This window comes from Zalophus californianus, chromosome 1 (genome assembly GCF_009762305.2).
Source record: "Zalophus californianus isolate mZalCal1 chromosome 1, mZalCal1.pri.v2, whole genome shotgun sequence".
In the NCBI taxonomy this organism is placed as follows: domain Eukaryota; kingdom Metazoa; phylum Chordata; class Mammalia; order Carnivora; family Otariidae; genus Zalophus; species Zalophus californianus.
Window position 1 is genome coordinate 8,712,087 of NC_045595.1, and position 26,211 is coordinate 8,738,297.

The 26,211-nt window shown below is 44.5% G+C and overlaps 1 protein-coding gene across 1 annotated transcript; it reads right to left on the reverse strand.

The window, feature by feature from the left end:
- Nucleotides 1–1,855: 1,855 nt before the first annotated feature.
- Nucleotides 1,856–26,211, reverse strand: LOC113918617 (zinc finger protein 709-like). Its single transcript, XM_027587211.2, has 4 exons — nucleotides 26,093–26,211; nucleotides 5,766–5,892; nucleotides 5,498–5,558; nucleotides 1,856–4,783 (listed from the first exon to the last, which is right to left on the reverse strand). The coding sequence occupies exons 1-4, from the start codon at nucleotides 26,093–26,095 to the stop codon at nucleotides 3,046–3,048; spliced, it is 1,929 nt and encodes a 642-aa protein (XP_027443012.2). The 5' UTR covers nucleotides 26,096–26,211; the 3' UTR covers nucleotides 1,856–3,045.

Below are 26,211 nucleotides of genomic sequence, written 5' to 3' on the forward strand. Positions count from 1 at the left end.
ATTTTATTTATTTGACAGAGACAGTGAGAGCAGAAACACAAACAGGGGGAGTGGGAGAGGGGAGAGGCAGGCTTCCCGCAGAGCAGGGAACCCAATGCGGGGCTCCTGGGATCGCGACCTGAGCCAAAGGCAGACGCTTAACAACTGAGCCACCCAGATGCCCCTAGGGCATCTGATATTTAGGGCAAGAACTACATTTGGATCCAGACAAAATCCCTCATGACTGCTTAATGCTGACAAATTACCTTTTGACTCCCCACGGAAATGTACACCAAACTCCTCTAACTAATGCAGATTTTTTATGGTTTATTGATGGTTCCTATTTAAAAGATGAAAACCACTGTGCTGGGTACGCTATTACAACTCCTTCTGAAGTCCCTGAGGCAGCACCTTTATTTCAGCCAAATAGGTTGCATTAGGTAAGCCCATACACCAATTTATACATTATCCAAGGGCAAAAGCACAAACACTTGTACTGATAGTCAATATGCCCTTGGGGTAGCTCATGACCTCACACTATTATGAAAACAAGGTGTCCTTCCCTCCAATAAATAGCAAAATTAAAAATGTCTCATATGCTCAAAATTTATTAGATGTCACATATTAACCAGATGCTCTGGCTATTATTAACGTTCCCAGGCATTCCAGATTCAATTCCCTGCAGGCCAAAGGAAACCACCTCACTAATATTTCCACCAAAAAAAAAAAAAAAATGCCACTCAAAGAACTCAATAGCCAAACCTCCGTCATACTCCAAAGGGATATTCTCCCAAATGATAATCAGAAAAATTAAAGAGACACCCAAACATTGGCCCCAGGAAATAAAAGATATTAGAAATCTAGTAATTGTTGGTCTGATTAAAAGAACTCTGGTTTGGGCCAAATAACAACTCAATCCTATCAGAACTTCTAAAATCTCCCCTACTGGGGCACCTGGGTGGCTCAGTCGGTTAGGCGTCTGCCTTCAGCTCAGGTCATGATCCCAGGGTCCTGGGACTGAGCCCCCACACGTTGGGCTCCCTGCTCAGCCGGGAGTATGCTTGTCCCTCTCCCTCTACCCTTCCCCCTGCTCGGGCTCTCTCTCTCTCAAATAAATAAATAAAATCTTTAAAAACTAAACAATGTACCCAATAAGGTGATGCTGGCTCAACACTCCAAGATGATCTCCCCGTCTGACCTTGAAAAGATAACAGACTTTAGAGGGGGAATGCCTCAAAAGTTTCCCTCAAATTCAGCTCTCACTCTGACAAATAAATAAAGTCTTAAAAAATTTTTTATTGGGGGCGCCTGGGTGGCTCAGATGGTTAAGCGTCTGCCTTCGGCTCAGGCCATGATCCCAGGGTCCTGGGATCGAGTCCCGCATCAGGCTCCCTGCTCCTTGGGAGCCTGCTTCTCCCTCTGCCTCTCTCTCTCTCTCTAGCTCTCATGAATAAATAAATAAAATCTAAAAAGAAAAAATTATTTATTTATCAGAGAGAGAGAGCGCACACAAGCAGAGGGAGCGGCAGGCAGGAGGAGGAGCAGGCTCCTCGCTGAGCAAGAAGCCTGATGCGGGACTCAATCCCAGGACCCCCTGATCGTGACCTGAGCCAAAGGCAGACACCTAACCGACTGAGCCAGCCAGATGTCCCTGGAAAACCTGATTCTTAATTAGCAAAAAAAGAAATGTAAAAACTAACAAAAGGAAACCTGTTGAAAATGGAATCAGGAACTCAGTAGTGGAAGATCCCAACCCTACCACTCCTCGTTGCACATTCAACAGGAAGAGACATGCCTTGAAATACCACTTTAGTGACTACTTTGTTATCCCAGCAGGAAGAAAGGGTTCCTCCTTACCCAGCAACAGCCCAGCCAATGAGTCCCGACTCAGCCAATGAGAAGCCACTACATTTTGAACTTCCCAGTTTATTCCAACCAATGCTTTGCTCATAACAGCCCCTTCCAAGTCCCCTGCTTTCTTTTATAGGAGAGCATTCCTCTCCTTTGTTCTCTAGAATTGCCTTTAGCATTGTGTAGCTTCCGCGTCCTGAATTGCAGTTCTCTGCTATAAGCCCATTTTTGCTGGTAAAATAATTGGCAGTTTATTCTTAAGGATAACATGTCATTGTTCAACAGCCCTATCCTTAAAATGAAAAAATTATATAAAAATTATACCTACTTGCATGTTAAGAAATGTACTTCAGTTCATCAGTGGATGAAAGAGTCTTCAAAATTGAAACACTAGCATTTTACTGAGGGGGAAAAATTATCCATTAAACTTAGAAACCACTGCTTAATGAGTACCTACAATATTTTCCCACCTCAAGGTTTACTTGCAAAACTAAGTAGCAATCCACAAAACAGAGAATCACTTGGGTAATGAGCCGCTGTAACTTTTTCACAATATATGTAAATCAAACCATCAAGCTACATGTCTTAAGCTTATGCAGTAATAGGTCAACTTTTCTCAATAAAACTGGAGAATAAAGAATAAGCCACTGATGAAGACAATATATGTATAACGTTAGTAACATTTCTTTCATGTTGTGAATCTGGGGGAGTATATACAGTAATTTGCACCAGGCTTACCTATATTACTTACATTGTTTCTTTCCAGTGCAGTTTTCAAATTATTTTGAAAATATTTTTTAATTAAAAAGCTTCCCTTACTTTTCATTATAAGGTATTATACATTCTTACATGGTTTTGTAAAAAGGTGAGGCAAGTGAGTTTTCCTACAATGTTTACATTCAATAGAATTCTCTCCAGTGTGAGTTCTTCTGTAGCTTCCCATGGAAATGCATGGATGGCTTTCCCTGATTCTTTACGTTTATATGGTTTCTCCCCATGTGCACTCTCTTGTGTCCTCAATGAAAGCTTGCACGACTTTCCCTACACTGAGAGTTTCTCTCTGGTATGAATTCCACGTATATGAACATCACAGGGAGTAACGACTTTACCATATTGTTTGTGTTCATAAGGTTTTTCTCCAGTGTGAGTTATTTCCTGTATTCAGAAAGAACTAGAACAACTGAAGAATTTTCCACATTCTTTACATTCACATGGCTACTCTCCATTGTGAGTTCTTTCATGGTTTCGTAAAGAACTAGAACGAGTGAAGGCTTTACTACAATGTTTACACTGATAGGGTTTCTCCCCAGTGTGAGTACGTTCGTGGGTTCGCAATGAACTAGGACAATCGAAGGCCTTCCCACACTCCTTACACTTACAAGGTCCATCTCCAGTGTGCTTGATCATGTGCCTCTGAACGTTTGAGAGAGTAATGAAGGCTTTCCCACACTGCTCACATTCATAGGGTTTCTCTCCGCTATGAGTTCTTTCGTGTTTTTGCATAGAACTAAGATAAATGAAGGCTTTCCCACACTGCTTACATTCATAGGGTTTCTCTCCACTATGAGTTCGTTCATGCTTTTGCATGGAACTGAGATAAGTGAAGGCTTTCCCACACTGCTTACATTCATACGGTTTCTCCCCAGTATGACTTCTTTCATGTTTTTGAAGGGAACAGGGAAAACTGAAGGCTTTACCACATTCCTTACATTCATGAGGTTTTTTCCTACTGTGACTTCTTTCGTGGTTTTGAAGGGACATGGGCGAACTGAAAGCTTTGCCACATTCCTTACATTCGTATGGCTTTTCTCCACTGTGTATCTTTTCATGACATCGAAAGTTACTGGGACAATCAAAGACTTTCCCACACTCCTTACACTTGTAAGGTCCACCTTCGCTGTGCTTCATCACATGTGTTTGAAATATGGTGAGAGGACTCAAGGTATTCTCACATTCATTACATTCGCAGGGTTCCTCTCCGGTGTGACTTCTTTCGTGTTTTCGAAAATACTTTGGACAACTGAAGGACTTGCCACATATTTTACATTCATAAGATTTTTCCCCACTGTGTCTCCTTTCGTGATTTCGAAAGTAGATGGGACAACTGTAGGTTTTACCACAAATTTTACATTCATAGGGCTTCTCACCCCTGTGTCTCTTTTCATGACTTCGAAAGGATCTGGGACAACTGAAGCCTTTGCCACACTGCTTACATTCATAGGGTTTCTCTCCAGTGTGAGTCTTTTCGTGTTTTCGAAAATAATTCGGACAACTGAAGGCTTTCCCACACTTCTTGCATTCATAGGGCTTTTCTCCAGTGTGAGTTCTCTCGTGGATTCGAATGTAACTGGCATAACTGAAGGCTTTCCCGCATTGCTTACATTCATACGGTTTCTCTCCAGTGTGAGTTCTTTCATGAATCCGACAGTAACTGCGACAACTGAGGGCTTTGCCACAGTGCTTACATCTATATGGCTGCTCTCCAGTGTGAGTTCGCTCGTGTTTTTGAAAGTTGTGGCGATATCTGAATGTTTCTCCACATTGTTTGCATTCGTAGGGTTTCTCTCCAGTGTGAATCCTCTCGTGCTTTCGAATGGATTGGCAATGCTTGAAGGCCTTCCCACAGTGCTTGCATTTGTATGGTTTCTCTCCTGTGTGAGTCCTTACATGTACTCGAATGGATTGGCGATGCTTGAAGGCCTTCCCACATTCCTTACATTTGTAAGGCTTCTCTTCACATTCCTGATACTCATATAGTTTGTGGCCAGTGTGAGAGATCAGATGCCTGCTAAAGGATGAATGATGCCTGAACACTTGTCCACAAAAACTGCATTTACGCAGTTTTATTCCAGTAGGAGTTTTCTTTATCTGCTTATGATTTGGATTCTGGCTGAAGGATTCTCCAAACGGACTACCTTCTTTATTTTTACAGGGACTCTCTACCACAGGCCTGCTGTAAAAATGAGAAGCATGTTATTAATGACTTAATAATTTCATATTTATTAAGTTATTTCAATGACATTTTTACCATTTTCAAAAAATGTGTTTTTTGTGCTTTCAGATTGTTTGAAAATGAGTATGTGCTAACCATTCTGCAAGAAGTTGATCACAGCTGTGATCAAAAGGGATAATCATAAATGGGGTTTCTGAATACTTTTTGAACATGTTATTATTTTTCAAACACTGAACATCTATGTCATATCAGAGAAAAAACTTTTGATGAAAAAAAATCCTGGGGCGCCTGGGTGGCTCAGTTGTTAAGCGTCTGCCTTCGGCTAAGGTCATGATCCCGGGGTCCTGGGATCAAGCCCCGCATCAGGCTCCCTGCTCAGCGGGAAGCCTGCTTCTCCCTCTCCCACTCCCCCTGCTTGTGGTCCCTCTCTCGCTGTGTCTCTGCCAAATAAATAAAGTCTAAAAAAAAAAAAAAAAGGAAAAAGGAAAAAAATCCTAAAAATAAATAAACTTAAAAATGGTCTGATTTATTTGTTTTTTTAATATTATGACAAAGATTTTTCTCATGGGACAACTGTTTGTTTTTAATTTTAAGTAGACTACACGCCCAACTTTGGGCTTGAACTCACAACCCTAAGATTAAGAGTCACAAGCTCTACCAACTAAGCCAGCCAGGTGCCCCCAGAGACACTGTTCTTACGTGAGTGGGACTCACCTTAGATCTGTCTGATGATGTTCATATAGACTTTTACTATTACAGTCTTCCCATTTTTCTCCTAAAATGCAGACCAGGAAAAATCATAAATTATAAAAGAATTATTAAAGTTTTTTTGATTTTAGGTCCATGATGAACATGAGGTCACCATGGCTGATTTATTTATCAACATATTCCCTTTCCACATTTCACCTCTCGAAACAGCCCTGATGAGCAAATCACACTGGTTCTCTAATGGACTCGTAAGTAAGAATGTCGTCACCCTTACCTACTGAGGCCAGGTTCCTGAGGGTTTCCTGCATCACATCTCTGTAGAGTTTCTTCTGGGACGGATTCAGAAGAGCCCACTCCTCCAGGGTGAAGTTCACAGTCACATCCTCAAAGGCCACTGAGTCCTGAAACATCCCATGCATGTGTACAGGAGGATGGGTGAGACAGACAGCACTGGAGATCTCTACTCAATTCGTAAGAAATTCACATAGGACTTTGATTTCTCAACATTTATTCTATGACTGGGTCATCAGACTCTTCCTCTCTGGTCACACTCACTTCATGAATTTAACAACATCATGAACACAGGAATTTGCCACATTTTTATTGTGATCACTTCCAGTGTCCATGTCTCTCTACTGTCAGGGAACAGAACCCCTTGGAGAAATGCTATGCAAATAAAAGAAATATTTCCATCTTAAGACTATCAATTTCCTTGTGAGAAAAACTTTCATCTCCTTCTTAAATACAACATCACACAGTACTCCATGAAGCACAGGGTCACAAGTGCATGATGTTTTATAGACCAAAAAAAAAAAGGAAGCCTTTTCTTCTATTCCCATCCCCAAACATGAAAAATCAGTTTTACTTTCCACGCTCTGTCTCATTTCATGGACCAGGGAGATATTCAGAATATACAACTCAGACTAAGGAAAAGGTGTGACAACTTAGACAACCCCCAAATCCATATATTCATGAGCCTCAGAGTTGCCTCCCACCAATTTTTAGGACACAAAGGCACACATTCTGATGATAAGATACCAGAAGAGATTTTGACAGAATCATACCACTGTAACCAGGGCCTTGGTGACCTTGAGGAACATGTTAAGGCATGGAATTTGAGGGGCTTCAATGAATTTCACACTACTACTCATAGTGAATTTGCACATAATGTGAAACAGAGTTCAACAATGCTTTCCTCCAAAAACCCCACCAAATCCCTTTTTTCTGATTTCTGTTGCAAGTGTACCTAACCAGCCACTCTGGAGGCTTTCCTCCCAACTTCACTCATTTCTGAGTTCCTCTGCTGGGAAGGCAGAAGGACAGCCCATCCCAAGCACAGGAATCCCTCAGTGATTAATTCCCCTAAATGCTGGTCCCTGAAAGAGATCATCCAATGATGTCCATGCCTAGGGAACAGAGAAAAGCTCCCACCCAGCAATTCTAATGCTAGAATTGACTTATTCAGTAGAGTGACAGCAAACAAGGAACGCCTCTCTTGTTGTGGGTGCAGGGAGTAATGAGCTGCCTGGATCAGTCCTAGTAACTCTTTCCACAATGGACCTGTAGAGCATGTTCATAAAAAGTACTATTAGCTAGTGTAGAGGAGAGAGTGAACATTAGCAGGCCTGAGATCGCTCACCCTTAAAAATCCTGGATGACAAAGTTCATCCCTTGCTGCTATCTGGGAACTGAATTTTGGGATTGACCCCACCAACCCTACAGATAAGTGTGCCTCCATGTGCCTAAAGCGCTAATGCAAACACTACGGTACATGAAACTCCTATCTTCCTTTTCAGAGTCCGTACATGAAACTCCTATCTGCCTTTTTAGAGTCTGTAATTTGTTACAGGTTTGGCAAACAGTGTTGACATGACCAGCCCCCAACAAACACTCCAGACGCTGAATCTCTACAAAGCTTCCCCTGTAGACAATAATTTACATGTGTACTCACAACTTGTTGTTTGAAGAACTGAGCCCATCCCACGTGATTACATTGACATTTGAAAGCTTGTTACTAATTTACACCAAAGTAGACTAAAGCCAGTTTAATGATCTTTGTTTAATGATCCTCGTAGAAAAATGTAAAAATTGTTGCTTAATGTCCAAGTAGAAGAAAATGTGAACAGATGCCAACTGTTCTTAACAAGCACTCACTGTCACCCAGACTTCACCACTCCCAAACAGTATTTTTTTTGTAAAGATTTTATTTTAGGGTGCCTGGGTGGCTCAGTTGGTTAAGCGACTGCCTTCGGCTCAGGTCATGATCCTGGAGTCCCGGGATCGAGTCCTGCGTCAGGCTCCCTGCTCAGCGAGGAGTCTGCTTCTCCCTCTAACCCTCTCCCCCTCATGTACTCTCATTCTCGCTCTCTCAAATAAATAAATCTTTATTTTTTTTAAGATTTTATTTATTTATTTGAGAGAGCGAGAATGAGAGATAGAGAGCACGAGAGGGAAGAGGGTCAGAGGGAGAAGCAGACTCCCTGATCAGCAGGGAGCCCGATGCGGGACTCGATCCTGGGACTCCAGGATCATGACCTGAGCCGAAGGCAGTCGCTTAACCAACTGAGCCACCCAGGCGCCCTCAAATAAATAGATCTTTAAAAAAAAAGATTTTATTTTATTTATTTGTCAGAGAGAAGAGAGACGAGAGTACAAGCAGGGGAAGCGGCAGGCAGAGGGAAGAGCAGGCTCCCAGATGAGCAAGGAGCCCGATGTGGGACTCGATCCCAGGACCCTGTGGTCATGACCTGAGTCGATGGCAGACACTTAACGGACTGAGCCACCCAGGTGTCCCCCAAGTAGTATTTTTATAAAATTCCATAATCCCCCAGATTCTTCAGCCAACAAAAGCACTCCTCCAAGCCCAATAGATAGAACAAATGTCAAGAAATGGACAGTCCTCTGAAGAACAAGGTGGTAGTCTACCTAACATGTAAACACCGAGGATTTTTAAGCTGTATTATTCCAGACAATACAGTACTAACTAGCAGAGTGATAAGCAGACAGAAAAGAGTAGGAAGTGCCTTCAACAGGCTGGCATTTAATATGAAAAGTAAGTCAGGGACACAGCAGTCACTGAAGGTAAGTGGCAAATATTATGAACACTTCATACACGGGCAGGCATACACTGCTAATCACTTGGAAAAATGTACTGTATTCCCCCCAATATTCCATGGAAAATAGCCAGTTCATTCTAGATTTAAACGTGCAAGATAAAACGAGGAAACTTTTAGAATTCACAGATAGAGATTTTATTGACACAGGAATACTAAGCCATAAAATCAGACAGGCAAATTCTACTCTATTAAAATTAAAATAATTAAAAGACAGGGGCGCCTGGGTGGCTCAGTCGTTAAGCATCTGCCTTCTGCTCAGGTTAATGATCCCAGGGTCCTGGGATTGAGCCCCACATTGGGCTCCCTGCTCACAGGGAAGCCTGCTTCTCCCTCTCCCACTCCCTCTGCTTGTGTTCCTGCTCTCGCCATCTCTTGGTCTGTCAAATAAATAAATAAAATCTTTAAAAAAAAAAAAATTAAGGGGCACCTGGGTGGCTCAGTCGTTAAGCGTCTGCCTTCGGCTCAGGTCATGATCCCAGGATGCTGGGATCGGGCCCCGCATCGGGCTCCCTGCTCTGTGGGAAGGCTGCTCCTCCCTCTCCCACTCCCCCTGCTTGTGTTCCTTCTCTCACTGTGTCTCTCTCTGTCAAATAAATAAATAAAATCTTTAAAAAAAAAATTAAAAGACAAGGAAAAGTATCAACAACAACTGCAATATAAATGGTCAACTGGCAGAGTTAAAATGAACAGATGCATATTCGAAAGGAAAAAAAGTCAAACATACTGAACAGAAGATGAAATACCATAGATTAAAAATGTCCATCACGAGATAATGAGATAATAGGGAAATAAAATGTTTGGTAGAGGGGCACTTGGGTGGCTCAGTCGGTTAAAGGGCTGCCTTCAGCTCAGGTCATGATCTCAGGGTCCTGAAATCGAGCCCCATAATGGCTCCCTGCTCAGTGGGGAGTCTGCTTCTCCCTCTTCCTCTGCTTGTGCACCCTCTCCCTCTGCTCCCCCTGCTTGTGCTCTCTCATGCGCTCTCGCTCTCTCTAATAAATGAATAAAATCTTAAAAAAAAAACAAACAGGTCTTTCCTTTAAAAAAAAAGTCCAGTAGATCCCATTTCAGTGATTAGAAAAAAATTTGTGAATAGAAAAAAAACTCATCAATTTAATAATCCCAAGTGTTGAAGACCATCATGTATTGTAAAACTGTTATTTCATAAATGATGCAAGAATGTTGGAGGGTCAAGTGATTCAATCCACTGCTATTCCCCATAAGTTTGATCTGATCACTATCTACAGCCTAAGAATTTTTCAACAATGTCCACAGAATTTTTTGTGCATTTGCACTAAGAGACTCATACAAGGATGGCATCACCAATATCAAAAGATCTGGAGGATTTATCAATAGAAAAAGAAAGCAAGGAGGACTGCAAAATATGCATCAGGTTACCCATTGTTTTTTTTAAATAATTTTTTGTTATGTTAATCACCATACATTACATCATTAGTTTTTGATGTAGTGTTCCATGATTCATTGTTTGTGCGTAACACCCAGTGCTCCACGCAGTACGTGCCCTCTTTAATACCCATCAACAGGCTAAACCCATCCCTCCACCCCCTCCCCTCTAGAACCCTCAGTTTGTTTTCCAGAGTCTATTGTCTCTAATGGTTCGTCTCCCCCTCCGACTTACTCCCCTTCATTCTTCCCCTATCTTCTTCTTTTTTTTTTCTTAACATATTGCATTATTTGTTTCAGAAGTACAGATCTGTGATTCAACAGTCTTGTACAATTCACAGTGCTCACCATAGCACTTACCCTCCCCAATGTCTATCACCCAGCCACCCCATCCCTCCCACCCCCGACCACTCCAGCATCCCTCAGTTTGTTTCCTGAGATTAAGAATTCCTCATATCAGTGAGGTCATAGGATACATGTCTTTGTCTGATTGACTTATTTCACTCAGCATAACACCCTCCAGTTCCATCCACGTCGTTGCAAATGGCAAGATCTCATTCCTTTTGATGGCTGCATAATATTCCATTGTGTATATATACCACTTCTTCTTTATCCATTCATCTGTCGATGGACATCTTGGCTCTTTCCACAGTTTGGCTATTGTGGACATCAGCAGGTTACCCATTGTATGACTGTTAGGGTCAACTGCAAGGGACCCCAACCCGAGATTTGGTTTAGATTGCACTGACAACACGCACATGCCTACAGGGTATGAAAGCGTTTCTTATTTCCATAATGCAAGCGTCCAGGGAGGACAGGGCAGGCCTCTCAAGCACGTGGGAAATGCCTGGAGAGACCAAGAAAAGCAGCCTGGCCCGGGTTTTTATTGGGGCTTGGGGGTGGGCTAGGATGAGAGTTGGGGTACAGGGACAAGGCAGTGGATTGAATCATTTGCCAAAACCAAAGGAAGGAGCACCCAGGCTGTTTGGTCCCCTTGTACAGATGTGGGGTACAAGGGGAGGAAGGAGAAAGATAAGGGTTGAAAGCTGTCAACAGTCAAACATCAAAAGAGGAATCAGAGACTTCCAGTCTCTGGTTGGACATGTAAGGAGCTTAGAAGCTGACTTTCAGTCCTCAGAAGACAAAAAACAAGAAACTTGAAATTAACAACTCCTCCATCACAGAACTGAGGTACCAGGGTAAAGCACGGTCTCCAAAATTAAAGACAAAAAAGTAGCCATTTAAAAGTATGTCTGGAATATTCTACGCTTAACAAGGCCTGACCTCAAAACAATCTATTTCACAAGACGGTCACTGACTGGAATTTTCCCAGAGCCTATCTGACCTGGGAGGAAGGAAATAGCCAACTTGAATCTCTTCTAGCCTTATCTTCTCCCAAAGGTGAAACACTTCTGAGGATGACAAGGGTTTTTTTCCCCCCTCATGACACCAAATAGGTGGTGTCTGTCCCAATGCCACTTCTCCCAACTCTTGTGTCACCAAACAGGTATGACACGGTTCAATTCAGGGTAGTGCACTTGTATTAAACAAGAGTCCAGCTGATGTAGAGGCAGGTGTGGGAAGAGGGGAAGCATTCTCCACTCCAGTGATTTGTTCTCAATCTCTAGTTGAGCCTATGTACCTGGACTTGACCTTCTGTGGTATAGTGAGAAAGGTATGTCATCTTTGTCCCTAGTTCCTAATAAATACCTCTTGAAGCTTTTGGAATTACTTGAGTGCCTTGTCCCTGTACCCCAACTCTCATCCTAGCCCACCCCCAAACCCCAATAAAAACCCGGGCCACGTTGCTTTCCTTGGTCTCTCCAGGCACTTCCCAAGTGCTTGAGAGGCCTGCCCTGCCCTCCCTGGACGCTTGCATTATAGAAGTAAGAAATACGTTCAATTCTAACACTAACACCCAGAGTTCACGTCCGACTCCACAGGTGACGAGCTCAGTCCCACACACCGGCCCCACTCCAGATGCCAGCCACAGATGGTGTGCTCAGCCACCTACACATTCAGGTTTCCTCCATGGGCCATCACGTCTGGTGATTTACCAAAATGATGTAAGAACTCAGAGAAACCCTTTACGTAACTATAATGACTTCCTATAAAGGATACAACTCAGGAACAGATAAAAGGCAGTGATGCATAGGTCAAAGTTAAGGGGATCATATGGGTGAGGGGAGTGGAGGTGGGGGGGAGCTGGTTGCAGAGGTGCCACCTCCTCTCTGCACACGCCAACCTCCCAGCTCCTAGATGTGTTCATCAACCTGGACACCCTCTAAATCAGGTCTTTAAAGATTTTGATGGAGATTTCATTAAATGGACACAATTTACTAAATCACTGGCCATTGGTGATTAACTCAACTCTACAGCCCCTCTACTCCAGAGGCTGGGAGCTGGGGCTCAAAGTCCCAGGCCCCTAATCAAGGCTTCGTGTTCCTGGTGCCCAATCCCCAGCCTGAAGCTATCCAGGAGTTGGCCAAGAGTTGCCTCCTTATTTAAAAAAAAAAAGTTAAGCGCCTGCCTTCGGCTCAGGTCATGATCCCAGCGTCCTGGGATGGAGCCCCGCATTGGGCTCCCTGCTTGGCAGGAAGCCTGCTTCTCCCTCTCCCACTCCCCCTGCTTGTGTTCCCTCTCTCGCTGTCTCTCTGTCAAATAAATAAATAAAATCTTAAAAAAAAAAAAGACACTATCACCCTTATCACTCAAGTAATTCCAAGAGCTTCAAGAGGTATTTATTAGGAACTAGGGACAAAGATGACATACCTTTCTCACTATACCACAGAAGGTCAAGTCCAGGTACATAGGCTCAACTAGAGATTGAGAACAAATCACTGGAGTGGAGAATGCTTCCCCTCTTCCCACACCTGCCTCTACATCAACTGGACTCTTGTTTAATACAAGTGCACCATCCTGAAAGAACTAGATGTTTTTGGTAACATCAAGAAGAATGCAAGGATGTCCCCCTCTCACCAGTCCTAGTCAACCTTGCACTGGAGTTAGACCCAGAAAGGAAAAAGACAAAATACAAAACAAAAAATAACAGTATGCAGATTGGGAAGCAAGAAATAAAACTTTTTAACTTAAAAAAAAAGAAATAAAACGTTTTTAAGTAAATAAAAATAAAAATGTTTTTGTGGGGTGCCAGGGTGGCTCTGATGGTTAAGCGTCTGCCTTCAGCTGGGGTCATGATCTCCAGGTCCTGGGATCAAGCCCCACATCAGGCTCCCGGCTCAGCAGGGAGTCTGCTTGTCCCTCTCCCTCTGCCTCTCCCCATAAATCTGTTTTAGTGGCAAAAGACAAGACTGTCTATGGAGAAAATTTCCAAGAGTCCCAAGTGACAAGAAAACCCCTTTTCTTTTTTTTTTTTTTTAAGATCATATTTATTTGTCAGAGAGCGCGAGTGAGCGAATGAGCACAAGCAGGGGTAGGGGCAGAGGGAGAGGGAGAAGCAGCCCCCCCCCCCCCCCCCCCCGCTGCTGAGCAAGGAGCCCCATGCGGGACTCAATCCCAGGACCCTAGGATCATAACCTGAGCCAAAGGCAGGCAGACAACCGACTGAGCCACCCAGGCATCCCAAGAAAAACCCTTTAAACTACAGTTGACCCTTGAACAACTCAGGAGTTAGGGTCAGTCAAATATCTGGGTATATCTTTTGATTGCTCAAAAATGTACTACTAACAGCCTACTGTTGACCAGAAGTGTTACTGACAACATAAAGTCGATTAACATGTAATTTTTATGTCATATGTACTATATAATATAATCTTCCACTAAAGTAAGCTACAGTGAACATGAATAAAATCATAAAGAAATATTTATTGAAAAAAAATCTGCCAACAGGTAGGCCCAGCTGGGCCTGATCAGGCCTGGACTTGGGTAGTGGCTCTCAGCTGGCTCTGGGGACCCTGGGGCTGGGCTGGGGCCAGGATGGCCTGGGGCCAAGGTGGCCATGTTCCCCCAGCCTGGTAGGCTCAGCTCAGCAGCTGCCACAGGTCAGGCCCGAGGGTGGCGACAGGAGCCTGGAGGCACAGTACAGCAGCCCCTCCTGCTGGGAGCTGCACCACAGGCCCAGGCCCACCAGCCCTCGTGGCCCCACACCTGAGGGCTCCGGCCTCCAGGAGAACCTGGGCCAGGCGCTGCCACAGGAAGGTTCCCAGTTGGGCCTGGGAGGGGCCCAAGGACTGAAGCTGTCCTACTGTAGCCCCAGAGGCCAATTTGTTTGTATAGGATTCAGTGGGTGTGGGCACTGGGGTGGGCCTTCTGGTACAGTGCTGACCCTGCCTCTGGGCATTCCCCCACTTCAGCCCAGCCTCCTGAAGACTGGCACCAAGCCCTCCACCTGACCACCTGGTCAGTACGCGGGTGACCTGCAGGACTGCCCGGCCCAGCCCCAGGGTCCCCAGGGGCAGCTGAGAGCCTCAGCAGCCCTGCACTGGTACTCAGAAGGCAGCAAGCACCACCTCTGTGCCTGTCACTTTTGATTCAGTCCAGGGGAGACTGGTGTTTGGCAGTTGTAAATAAATGATTGTGGCTTTTGCTATCGCCTTTTTAAAAAGAGTTCAAACCCTGGCTAAGTGACTGCCTTCGGCTCAGGTCATGATCCTGGAGTCCCAGGATCGAGTCCCGAGCAGGGAGCCCGCTTCTCCCTCTGACCTTCTTCCCTCTCGTGCTCTCTCTCTACCATTCTCTCTCTCTTTCAATACATAAATAAAAATCTTTATATAAAAAAAAGGACACCTGGGTGGCTCAGTTGGTTAAAAAGAGTTCAAACCCATGTTCAAGGGTCAACTGCACCAAGAGAGTAAGGAAAGACTGAAGGACAAAATATTAATACATAGAAGTCAATTACTGGGACACCTGGGTGGCTCGGTCAGTTAAGCATCTGCCTTCGGCTCAGCTTCATGATCCTGGGGTCCTGGGACCCAGTTCCATATCAGGCTCCTTGCTCAACGGGGAGCCTGCTTCTCCCTCTCCCACTGCCCCTCCCCCTGCCTGTGCTCTCTGTCAAATAAATAGAATCTTTTTTTTTTTTAGATTTTATTCATTTATTTGACACAGAGAGAGAGACAGCGAGAGAGGGAACACAAGCAGGGGGAGTGGGAGAGGGAGAAGCAGGCTTCCCATGGAGCAGGGAGCCCAACGCGGGACTCCATCCCAAGACCCTCATGACCCAAGCCGAAGGCAGACGCTTAATGGCTGAGCCACCCAGGCGCCCCATAAATAGAACCTTATTAAAAAAATAAAAAATAAAAGTCAATTACTTTCTACAGATCATACAAGTATGCAGAATCGATCTTTTGAGAAAGGACCAAAGGCAATGCAATTCAATAGTAAATGTAGTCTTGGGGCGCCTGGGTGGCTCAGTCATTAAGCATCTGCCTTTGGCTCAGGCCATGATCCCAGGGTCCTGGGGTCAAGCCTGCATCAGCCTCCCTGCTCTGTGGGAAGCCTGCTTCTTCCTCTCCTTCTGCCCCTCCCCCTGCTTGTTTTCCCTCTCTGGCTATCTCTCTGTCAAATAAATAAAACCTTTTTAAAAAAATAGTAAGTGTAGTCTTTACAACAACAAATAGTGCAGGAAGAACTAGATAACCCTAAGCGCACACACACACACACACACACACACACACAATCTATATGAAGATTTCACACCTTTCACAAAAATTAAAGAAAAATGGATCACAGATTTAGTGTAAAATATAAAACTACAAAACTCCTAAAATGTAAGGTAGGAGAAAATCTAGGGCATCTTGGTGATTACCTTTTGGACACGACAGTGAAAGCAAGATTCAAGAAAGAAAAAAAAAATAAATTTGTTTTCATTAAAGTGAAAAACTCCTGCTCAAAGACTGTTAAGATGATGAAAACATGAGCCACGTAACTGGCAGAAAATCTTTGTAAATCACTTACCTAATAAAGGACTGGTATCTAAAACATCCAAAGAACTCTTAAAATTCAACAAAACACAAACAACCCAATTAAAAATGGGAACTAGATCTGACCGTGCACTTCAGCGATGATACAGAAATGGTAAAGAAGTGCAGGAAAACAATCTAAAATCCCCCGTCTTTGGGAAATTGCACAGAAAAGAAAGTTATCACCAGGCTCTTAGTGTTGGTCTGTTTTTTTTGGTTGGTTTGTTTGTTGTAATGCAAGGGCCTGCATTAAGCACTGATTGCTGAGGCATTCGCTTCAAAGATGGCCATTTCAAATAAACACAGTGCCAACCCGCCCCCCTTCACTAGATAAAGAACAGGCCACTGCCCAGCACTGAAGGATCCTTTGTTGTAAACATCTTGATTGATTTCAATAACTATGGGCCACTGGTTTTTTCTCTTCCTGCACTTTAAATTCCCGATCTTGGGTTTGAAATTCACCAAAAAGAAAGCTCATGAAACCCTAGGTGGCCCATCCTCACCCCAATAAAAGCAGATCCCAAGCCCCTTGCGTGCCCCCCGCCCCCTCCCCAGCTAAAGCGAACTCCCTGTGTGACCCCAGGTGTGCTGTGTATTTAACAGGTTCTCTAAGTAACAGCTGTTTTTCTCAAAGTCCCCTGATGGTTAGTGCTGCCAAGTGTCTTGCAATCTAAGAACCACCAGGGCCAGTCCAACCATAGCACTGGGGATTCAAAGGCTGGGACCGGCACAAAATAGCCAGCGCAGTTGGCCGGACTGCATGATTGCCCTCGCAATTCATTAAGAGAAATGCCCTTTTTCCTGCAACTTGCTTACTAAGCACCTAACTCGGGGAGCTTCCGCCATCCGGAAGGGGAGCACCGCTGGCTGGGAGTCTGTCACACCGCTAGTGCTCTGACACGTTGCCTCTGTTGTGCACTGCGTCAGCGGTATCCAACCCAAAAGGTCACAGCTGCCACGCTCCTCAAATCATCTCCCCAGAGCAGCGTTTTGAGTGTGGCCTTCTGTTCTCATGAGACAATTAGACCACTAATTGTAAAGGCCTTAATTGACTATTAATACGCATTAGGGTCCTCCATGCCTCAAGGCCAGGAGAGCTGAGGAGGGTGAACTGAATCACAAGACTATCGTCACATCCCAAGGGGAGGCTCCAGGCTAAAGGCAGGAGGAAGATATTCCCGTCCGTGAGCAGTTCGGAAGAACTCCACCTGTGACCACTGAGTCAGTGGGTCATGCCGACTGTATGTCCTAAGCCCAGAAGAGGGAAACAGCCTTGCAAACAGAAACTAATGGCACCGCCTATGATCTGTGTCACTTCACTCATGGTTGTGGCTCTTCATCCCCTGACTTGATGGGATACAGGCCCAATTCCTGGCATAATGTTGCTAAAATATTAATGGACAAATATAAATGTCATCAACATCTGGTAGGAGCACCTAAGAACTCCTTGATAAATGCAAAAGCCCATGGACATTTCCTGGGTGTTATTCAATGGCTTGCATACCAACATGCCAGCACTCCAGTCTTACGTTCTAGAGGCCTAAGGGCTTTTCTCAAAGACCCTGTGCATATCACACCAGTGGAGGCTGACCTCAAACCAAGAAAAATCTCTTAGGACACCCTGGAGAGGAAAACTGCTAGCTATGAGGACTCACAGTGATATCATCCCAAAGTGTCTAGTAACAACACACCAGATTAAGGTAACAGGAGAAAATCAAGAAGCAGAAACTGAGATCAAAAACTATACTTTAACTAAAATTCAAACCTTTCTTGAAGATTTTAGGAAGGAGAGAGGGGAATTAATTGGCTAATTGCGGGTTTTTGATTACTTGGAACACGCTCTGAATTCTTACCACAGCTGCCAAAATACATCAATTGGCTGGTATATCCAAAGCCCCTAAAATCCATTAAGTTTCTTAAAGATCGATCCAGGCTACATGCTTCTTTCCGCTGAGACACCACAGATCCTAAGCTCCCTCACTCCACCACCCCCCCAACAGGGCAGAACCAAGAAACACGCCTCACAAGGCATCCCCTGCCACCAATGGAATCCCCCGAGAGGATTATCAAGGCCCCTGATGAGGAGAAAGAAAGAAAGGGGAAGGCAAAGGCTCCCAGAGCCACCAATATTCATACCAGAGACCTTCTCCAGACGTGGGTATGTGCTGCCTCGCTCCAGGCCCACAGTGATCACACTAAGGCTCACAGCGAACAGAAAATATTAAGATGAGCCCACCTCCTGCCGGGCAAAACTGGCCCGATCCAACGGGTTTACTAATTCCTCAACCTAAACGCTTCATTTCCAACCCCGAAGAGGCCCCATTTGACCCTGAGTCCAGAGAATTATTCCTGCAGGGCACTCCCCCTAATTATAGGATGGCACTATTACATTTTAATTGGAACTGTCAAAACCACCCAAAAGGCACTAAACTTCTAGGAGAAAGTGTGTATTCTCTCTTTTTTTTTTTTAAGATTTTATTTATTTATTTGACAGAGACAGCGAAAGAGGGAACACAAGCAGGGACAGTGGGAGAGGGAAAAGCAGGCTTCCCAGCTGAGCAGGGAGCCTGAGACAGGGCTCGATCCCAAAACCCAGGGACCATGACCCCAGCCGAAGGCAGACGCTTAAGGACTGAGCCACCCAGGCGCCCCAGAAAGCGTATATTTTCGTTCTCTGTCCCTTTAAGATGTAAATCTTATCTTGCCTTTGAAATGTAAACACCCAGGAGGTAACTAAAACTGCCCAGCGTCATTTGCAGACAGAAGAAACAAAGAGAGAGCGATATGACACTAATTAGGCTTACAAGTTATGTTAAATTACAGGGGAAGCACCTTCAAGTCAGTGATGATAAACTTTCTTAGGTCATAAGGTTCGGGTGAATGTTATTAAAATAAGTGTTGTAGAAATTACATTAAATTCCTAAAAATCTGCCATGTCCTGGTATAATGTGATCACCTGTAATTCTAGTTATTATCCTGGAATGTTGTGTGCCACAGAAATAAACTTTCTTGGCAACTGCATTACAACGAACTCTCATCAGATCTTTAACCATGGCCATTTTTAAGTCTTTTGTCACTTACAGACCGTTGTTTTAGTCTGATGCTTTTGCAAAAGTGTTTCATCCTCAGAGATATCCATGGAAAGGACTCTGACAAGTACTCTTGAATACAATTTTCTGTTAACTTTCAGATCATTGCACTGAACTGGGTAAGAATTTACGGTGCTAAGGAAAAACTGGATCCAGAAATCTGCTAAAGATCAAGAGCAAGAATTAATTACATCAGGCTGGTGGCGCCTGGGTGGCTCAGTCGTTAGGTCTGCCTTGGGCTCAGGTCACAGGGTCCTAGGATCGAGCCCCAAATCAAGCCCTGCATCGGGCTCCCTGCTCAGCAGGAAGCCTGCTTCTCCCTCTCTCACTCCCCTTGCTTGTGTTCCTTCTCTCACTGTGTCTCTGTCAAATAAATAAAATCTTTAAAAAAATTACATCAGGCTGAGTGAACTGATAAGGATAATTATAATTTTTAAAATACTGGGATTTTTGGGGGCGCCTGAGTGGCTCCGTCGTTAAGCCTCTGCCTTCGGCTCAGGTCATGATCCCAGGGTCTTGGGATCGAGTCCCGCATCGGGCTCCCTGCTCCGCGGGAAGCCTGCTTCTCCCTCACCCACTCCCCCTGCTTGTGTTCCCTCTCTCTCTCTGTCCAAAAATAAAGAAAATCTTAAAACATAAAATAAAATACCGGGATTTTTTTTAAATCTTTTGTTTTCTAGATATAAGGAAACCCTTCCTCTTAAGCTAGCTAGCTATGACTTACAGCAATTTGGTAAAGTATACCTTTGGGAACAAAGATGAATCACCTTTTCTCCCTACCTGATCCCTCCAGAATTCAGAAACTTGGGAGTATTTGTACTGTCATTACAATATGGTTAATTTACATAAAATCAGTCTAATCTCCGTGTAAAAAGACACAATTGAAAACACTGATTATGTCATCAAGGCTTTGACTGAAAAGTCATGTTTGCCAGAGACATACACAGACTCAGAAATGACCAGTTTTAAGGATCCAAGGTTGACTTTATGGAGCCAATAAAGCCCCATGGAAAAATCAGGCCTGGTACCTTACAGGGATCCCAGCAGCCTTAGAAGGTGCATAGGGAAGGTCACTTCCTGGCAAGTGCAGGAACTTCGGGGAATTAACCCCAATCAATATGTGTCGCAGGCAAGTCTGAGGGTTAAGTACTAGGCTTGGCTTCCTAGCTGCAAGAGATTTTTCAAAGTCCAATCTGAGCTTCTTTATGAATAGTTCCAACAAAGCGGACTTAAGACATTCTAGGCACATGGGTGGCTCAGGTCATGATCTCGGGGTACTGGGTTCAAGCCCTGTGTGGAGCTCCCCTGCTCAGTGGGAAGTCTGCCTTTCCCTCTGCCCCTCCCCACCCTGCTCACGCGCTCACTGGTGCTCTCTCTCAAATAAATAAAATCTTTAAAAAAAAGACATTCTATGTGGTCAATCACTATTCTTATTGCACTTATGTAAGCATCAGACCAAATTTATTAAAACTAGACTTAATTTGCAAACAAATTAGTTTTACTATGGTTATCTTTGATAGCAATGGGGGTAACTATGCAGAGAAAAGTCATTAATACACCTTTATAGACATTAGATTCTAGTTATGTTCATTGTCTTTGAGGTTTTGTTTTCTACCTATAAACTGAACTGGATGCTAAACTGTTTCCTCCAGTAGCTGGCTACAGCTCTCCAAACTGATGTTTCCAATTTTTCTCCCCTTCTTTTTTTTTAAGATTTTATTTATTTGACAGACACAACGAGAGAGGAAATACAAGCAGGGAGCCCCATGCAGGACTCGATCCCAGGACCCTGAGATCATGACCCGAGCAGAAGGCAGACGCTTAACGACTGAGCCACCCAGGCGCCCTCTCCCATTCTTCTGACTTGGAATCACTGAGAACTAAAACTGCCCTTTTCCCAAATGCATGCAAGCTAATTTGATACAAACTTGAGGGAAACCACTACAACAGCTCATATACGTATGGTCAATCTCCATGCCAGTGATATGTGGGCCACTCAGAAAGATCACAAAACATTCAAACTGTAAAGCAGGAAAATATATCAGATTGCCCCTGCCTGCCCTCACTCCGTCTAAAGATGCTTCAATCCCAACATCTAGAGGCATCTTGACTGGCTGCCTCCAGAACTCAGAAACTGGGATTGTAATCTGCTCCAATCATTAACCAGTTTCTCTTTTGTTTCCACAGAAATACCTCTTCATAAAACCTGCCGCAAATATTTGTACCATTCAGGCTTAACTCTGGCATCCCACCTGCATCACCGCCTCCTGAAATGAGACCCAACCTTTAACTGAACTGATCCATTCTCAGGAGTAAGAAACTAGATCAACGAGCTGTGGAACTAATCTACCAACTCAGGACAAGTTCAAACCTACTTACACCAGATGGCCCGTATGTTAAAATATTCCACGATATTACCCAATTCTTTGAAAGGATTTCCAGGGCCCCAGAGATCATTGACTTAGTTTTATTGTAGGACTCTTCAAGTTTAGGACAATGGTTATAGACTGGACTTCAGACTATTGCCTGTTCAATTATTACATGATTTGCTACTATAATCCTACATAGAGGTGTATTTTCTGGGTTTGGAGAAACCCTACCCCTGACTTTTAGCAGATCAGCTAACCAGGCAGTTAGTTAATGTCCTCCCCATCGACTCTGATATGCATCACAGGATGGATTGTAACGTTAAGGCAGGACAGTTTGGGGGTTTTGTCTTTTTTGTAATGTAAGTGCCTGACCTAAGCTTTGATTGCTGAGGCATTCACTTCAAAGACAGTATCTAGAATAAACACACTGCCAGCCACATGACTAGATAAAGAGCCAAACCACCTCCCTGTTTTAGAGATCTTGGTTGATTTTGATAACTGACCATTCAGGCCACTTGTTTTTTTCTCTTGTGATTTAAATTCCTTTTCTTAAGTTTTAAATTCACAATAATGAGGAGCCAGTAAAACCACAGACCATCCCCTCCCACCCCTACCCCGATAAAATAAGAACAGAGGCCCGTATGCTGTCTCTCTCTACTGGGAACACTGATGTGTAGCTCTGGGAGTGCCGCATAATTTCCAGATCCTCTAGGTTGTACAAAAAAACTTTTTCCAAGTTTCCTGGTGGTTACTGCGGAAGGGAGTCTTACGAGCACAACAGGAACCACAAGGACCAGTCTAACCACAATTGGTACAGACAGGCTGAGACCAGCACAAATTATAGGTAAATGGGGATGCCTGGCTGCCTCGGTTGGTAGAGATGTAACTCCCGATCTTGAGGTTGTGAGTTTGAACCCAACGTTGGGGGCAGAGTTTACTTAAGAAAACAAACACAAACAAACAAACACAGACAAATGGATAAACAATCACTGGTAAATCCACAGGATGACATATTCTTCAGTTATAAATATAAATGCGATTACAAAACCAAAAAACTTAAAATCATATTCCTAAGTGAAAGACGCCAATATGACAAGGCTACACACTATGATTCCAAGCATATGACATTCTGGAAAAGATAAAAGTAAAAAACACTAAAAGATCCTTGGCTGACAGGGAATGAAGGGGGGGAGACACATGAGGTTTTTAGGACAATGAAAATATTCTATATGTTACAGAAATGATGAAAAATGTCTTTTCATGATAGCTGAAGACCTGAGATTATATGAGTTAACCCTAATGTAAACTACTTCAAAGTTGGCTCAACAAATTTAACAAATGCACCAAAGTAATACAAGACATAAAATACACAACAGGGATGCCTGGCTGGCTCAGCTTAAAGAGCATGTGACTCTTGATCCCAGGGTCATGAGTTCAAGCCCACTTTGGGGGTGAGATTACAAACAAAACAAACAAACAAATGTTTTAAATGCTGTTAAAAAAAAGGGGGGGGGAGGGAGAGAGAGACAGTGTCCAGGCAGAGGGGTTATATGGGAAATCTCTGCACTTTCTGATCAAGTTTTCTGTAAACATAACTGCTCTTTAAGAAGTCTACAAGGCAAAAAAAGATGAAGACAGATGCATTAATATTCATCCCTGATGAAAGAAACAGAACATCTTTCATTTCATTAATCTGAATTCATTTCAATAACCCACTATGAAGTTCTTTGAAGCCAGCATCCTGAGACTTAGAAGAGAGGAAAAACTTCTACTCAAAGCCTTGTTCTAGGGATGCCTGGGTGGCTTAGTCCGCTAAGCATGTGACTTTGGCTCAGGTCATGATCCCAGGGTCCTGGGATCGAGTCCCACATCGGGCTCCCTGCTCAGCGGGGAGCCTGCTTCTCCCTCTGCCTGACGCTCCCCCTGCCTCTGCGCTGTCTCTCTCTTCCTCTCTGACAAATAAAATCTTTAAAAAAAAAAAAAAAAAAAAGCCTTGTTCTACAGCCCCGCTTTCCAAATGCTGGGAAGGCATGAAAAGCAGCAACTCTGCCTGAGCTCCAACATGTACAAATGCGGCGCTGTCGTCCCTAAACTCTATGAACTCCCACTGATTTTCACTCAGTACACCCAAGGAGCTCGTGAGGGAGCCTAAGGGTACGGGAAAAGGGCCCCCCCCCCCAGCACCATGGCACCTCATCTTTTTTCACAATGTAGCCTCAGGACATGCACATTCACAAACTAATCTGAAAATGAAAAATGACTTAACACATTAGGATGAACTGAAACGTTCATCTCACATCTTGATGTTCCCTTGACTCAACAGATCACAAATTCTTGGTTTCCCTAATTTTCTAGCTTTCCTCACACCAAAATGGAGTACGTACCTGAGAACTTAAATACATCACCTCCCATTTGAGGTTCTCTTGCCTAAATGGAACACAAATTCTATTTGGCTTCCCTAATTTTCTAGCTTCCTACCCTATCTCTCAATCATTACAGTTGAGGAGCCCAAGTGCTGAGGGAAACCAGAGCCAAAGGGCTGCGCTATTTGATCAGGAAAGGAATCCAGGAAACAAACACTGGACTCAGCACAGATGAGCAGCCTACTTCCCCCAAGATAGAAGGAAAGCCACATTCAGAAGGTTCCACATTCTAGACTCTCCTGGTAGAGACAGAAGCCCTGGAGTGGGAGGGTAGGGGCACCTGAGCAGCCATGGGAATGAACCCTGGGAGCCCTGCACACCCTCCCCAGGGCATAAGGGAACTGCTCCCTTCCTCGCTTCCATTCTCCCAAGTGAGGAAACTCTCAGCAGGATTCAGTTCAAGCTTCTGACCCAAAGAACCTCCCCATTCACTGATCCTAATCCAGAACACAGAACTCCTGACTCCCAAACTTTCTCAACGTACCTAATTCATACTCTGAGCACACCTACACAGCTACAACTTCTGAAAGGCATCACTGCCTCATCACCCCACCCACCCACTGATGCTAGTGCTATCCCAGATTTCCACGAATCGGAATAAAGGGCTCTTTCCATGGTGGGTGTGAGCAGGTAGCACACTTGCTGGGAGAAGGACCCAAGAACAACTGGGCCTTCAAATACTTGCCCTCGTGGGCTTAAGGGGCTCTCAGTTTAAGGGACACCTGGCTGGCTCAGTCTGTAGAGCATGCAACCCTTGATCTTGGCGGTCGTAATTCAAGCCCCAGGTTGGATACGGAGTTTACCTTAAAACAAAACAAAACAAAACAAAACAAAACAGGATCTAGCAAGGGGGTCTTAGAGACACTAATCTCAGGTTTCTGCTTCCCCCTGAAAGTGGGTTGGAAACACTGATATTTTAAATCACATGAACCCACAGTTTGAAGAGTCCAGCAAAATCACTCAAACCCAGTGTTTAAGTGGGAAACAGGGAAGAAAACTGCAAGGCACTCTGCTAGTTCAACAAGAACCCTCACAAGTAATTCTTGCATTCCTGGGGGGGGCAGGTGTTAATTATTATTTCCATGGCAAGTAACTGTTTTATGAACTTAATCATACTTGAACACTTCTGGTCTGCAAATCTAAGCCCTGAAAATCCATTTGAACTCACCCAAAATAAGAGACCTCAGATTATTACTAGCCATCCTGGGAGGAAAAAAGGGAAACAAGAATTTTTAACACATGCAATGTAGTACCAGCATATTTTTCTGAAATTACCTCTTTCTTGCCTCTTTGGAAATACCTCATACTGTGTTTCAAGCTCTATTGAGTACATGAAGTTTTATACATTGAAAAACTAAGACTAAAATAAAGTGAATAAATCTTTTAAAAGTGACTTACTCAGAGAGGGGCAGCGCTGACCTGGAACTGTGCTGACAGGACAGAACACCCGGGAAAGTCTCAAAGAGGTACCGCCACCCAAAGTACTTCCCACAGGATGTCTGTGCCCAGGAAAGATCCTGGGGGGAGAGGCACAAGGATTTCATACAAAGTAGTTCGAGGTGATTATTCTCGGCGTTTCTCTCAAGTAAAATATCCACACAGGGAAAACAAAACAAAACAAAACAAACAAACCAAACAAACAGCTATTCACTGACTGTGGCTAAATAATCAACAACTAAAACACTGGGTCTGTTTGAAAGACACCCATGGGATCAATGGTTGACAATGATGCTGTGAAATGGAAAAGGGAAGCTGGCGTTAGGGAAGGCGGGAAGGAACTGGCAAAGTAGGTATTTATTGCCTGCCCAAGGGAGAGCTGGGCTGGGGGGCAGGGTCAGAGGTCTCAGACCCTTGCTTCCCAAACATCTGGAACGCTCAGGAGGAAACGGGCCCCCCGTGGGGGAAAAGAAGGGACCGGGGAGCCCACAGACCACAGCGCCTCCCACGCACAAACGAGAACGAGTCACGACGGTCCCCTGACGACCCTCCCCGCGGTCACCGCTCAACTGGAGGAGACGCGGCTGCGGGCGCAGAGCTGCCCTGAGGATCCGGGGCCGAAGTCGCCGCGCACAGGACGGAGCAGCCCGGACGCCAGGGTGCCCGCTGCCGGCCCAGCACCCAAGCCGCGCGCCGCAGGGGACCGAGCTCCCAGGGGCGCCACCGACCGACTCGGGTCCGCAGACTCCTGAGATGACCGCGGGGGTCCCGCCAAAGCCAGTTCCGGCCGGTTCCAACCGGCCCCTCAGCGCCCATCTCTGCACCCCACGAGGCACGCTCACCATTTCTAGGTTCCCTGGGTCCCCCGGCGGCCCTCCTTACAACGCGTCGCTCGCTAGAGCTCACAGCGCCAAAGAAACCCTAGCAGAGCAACGTGGCACCTTTAAATACAGGCGACCCG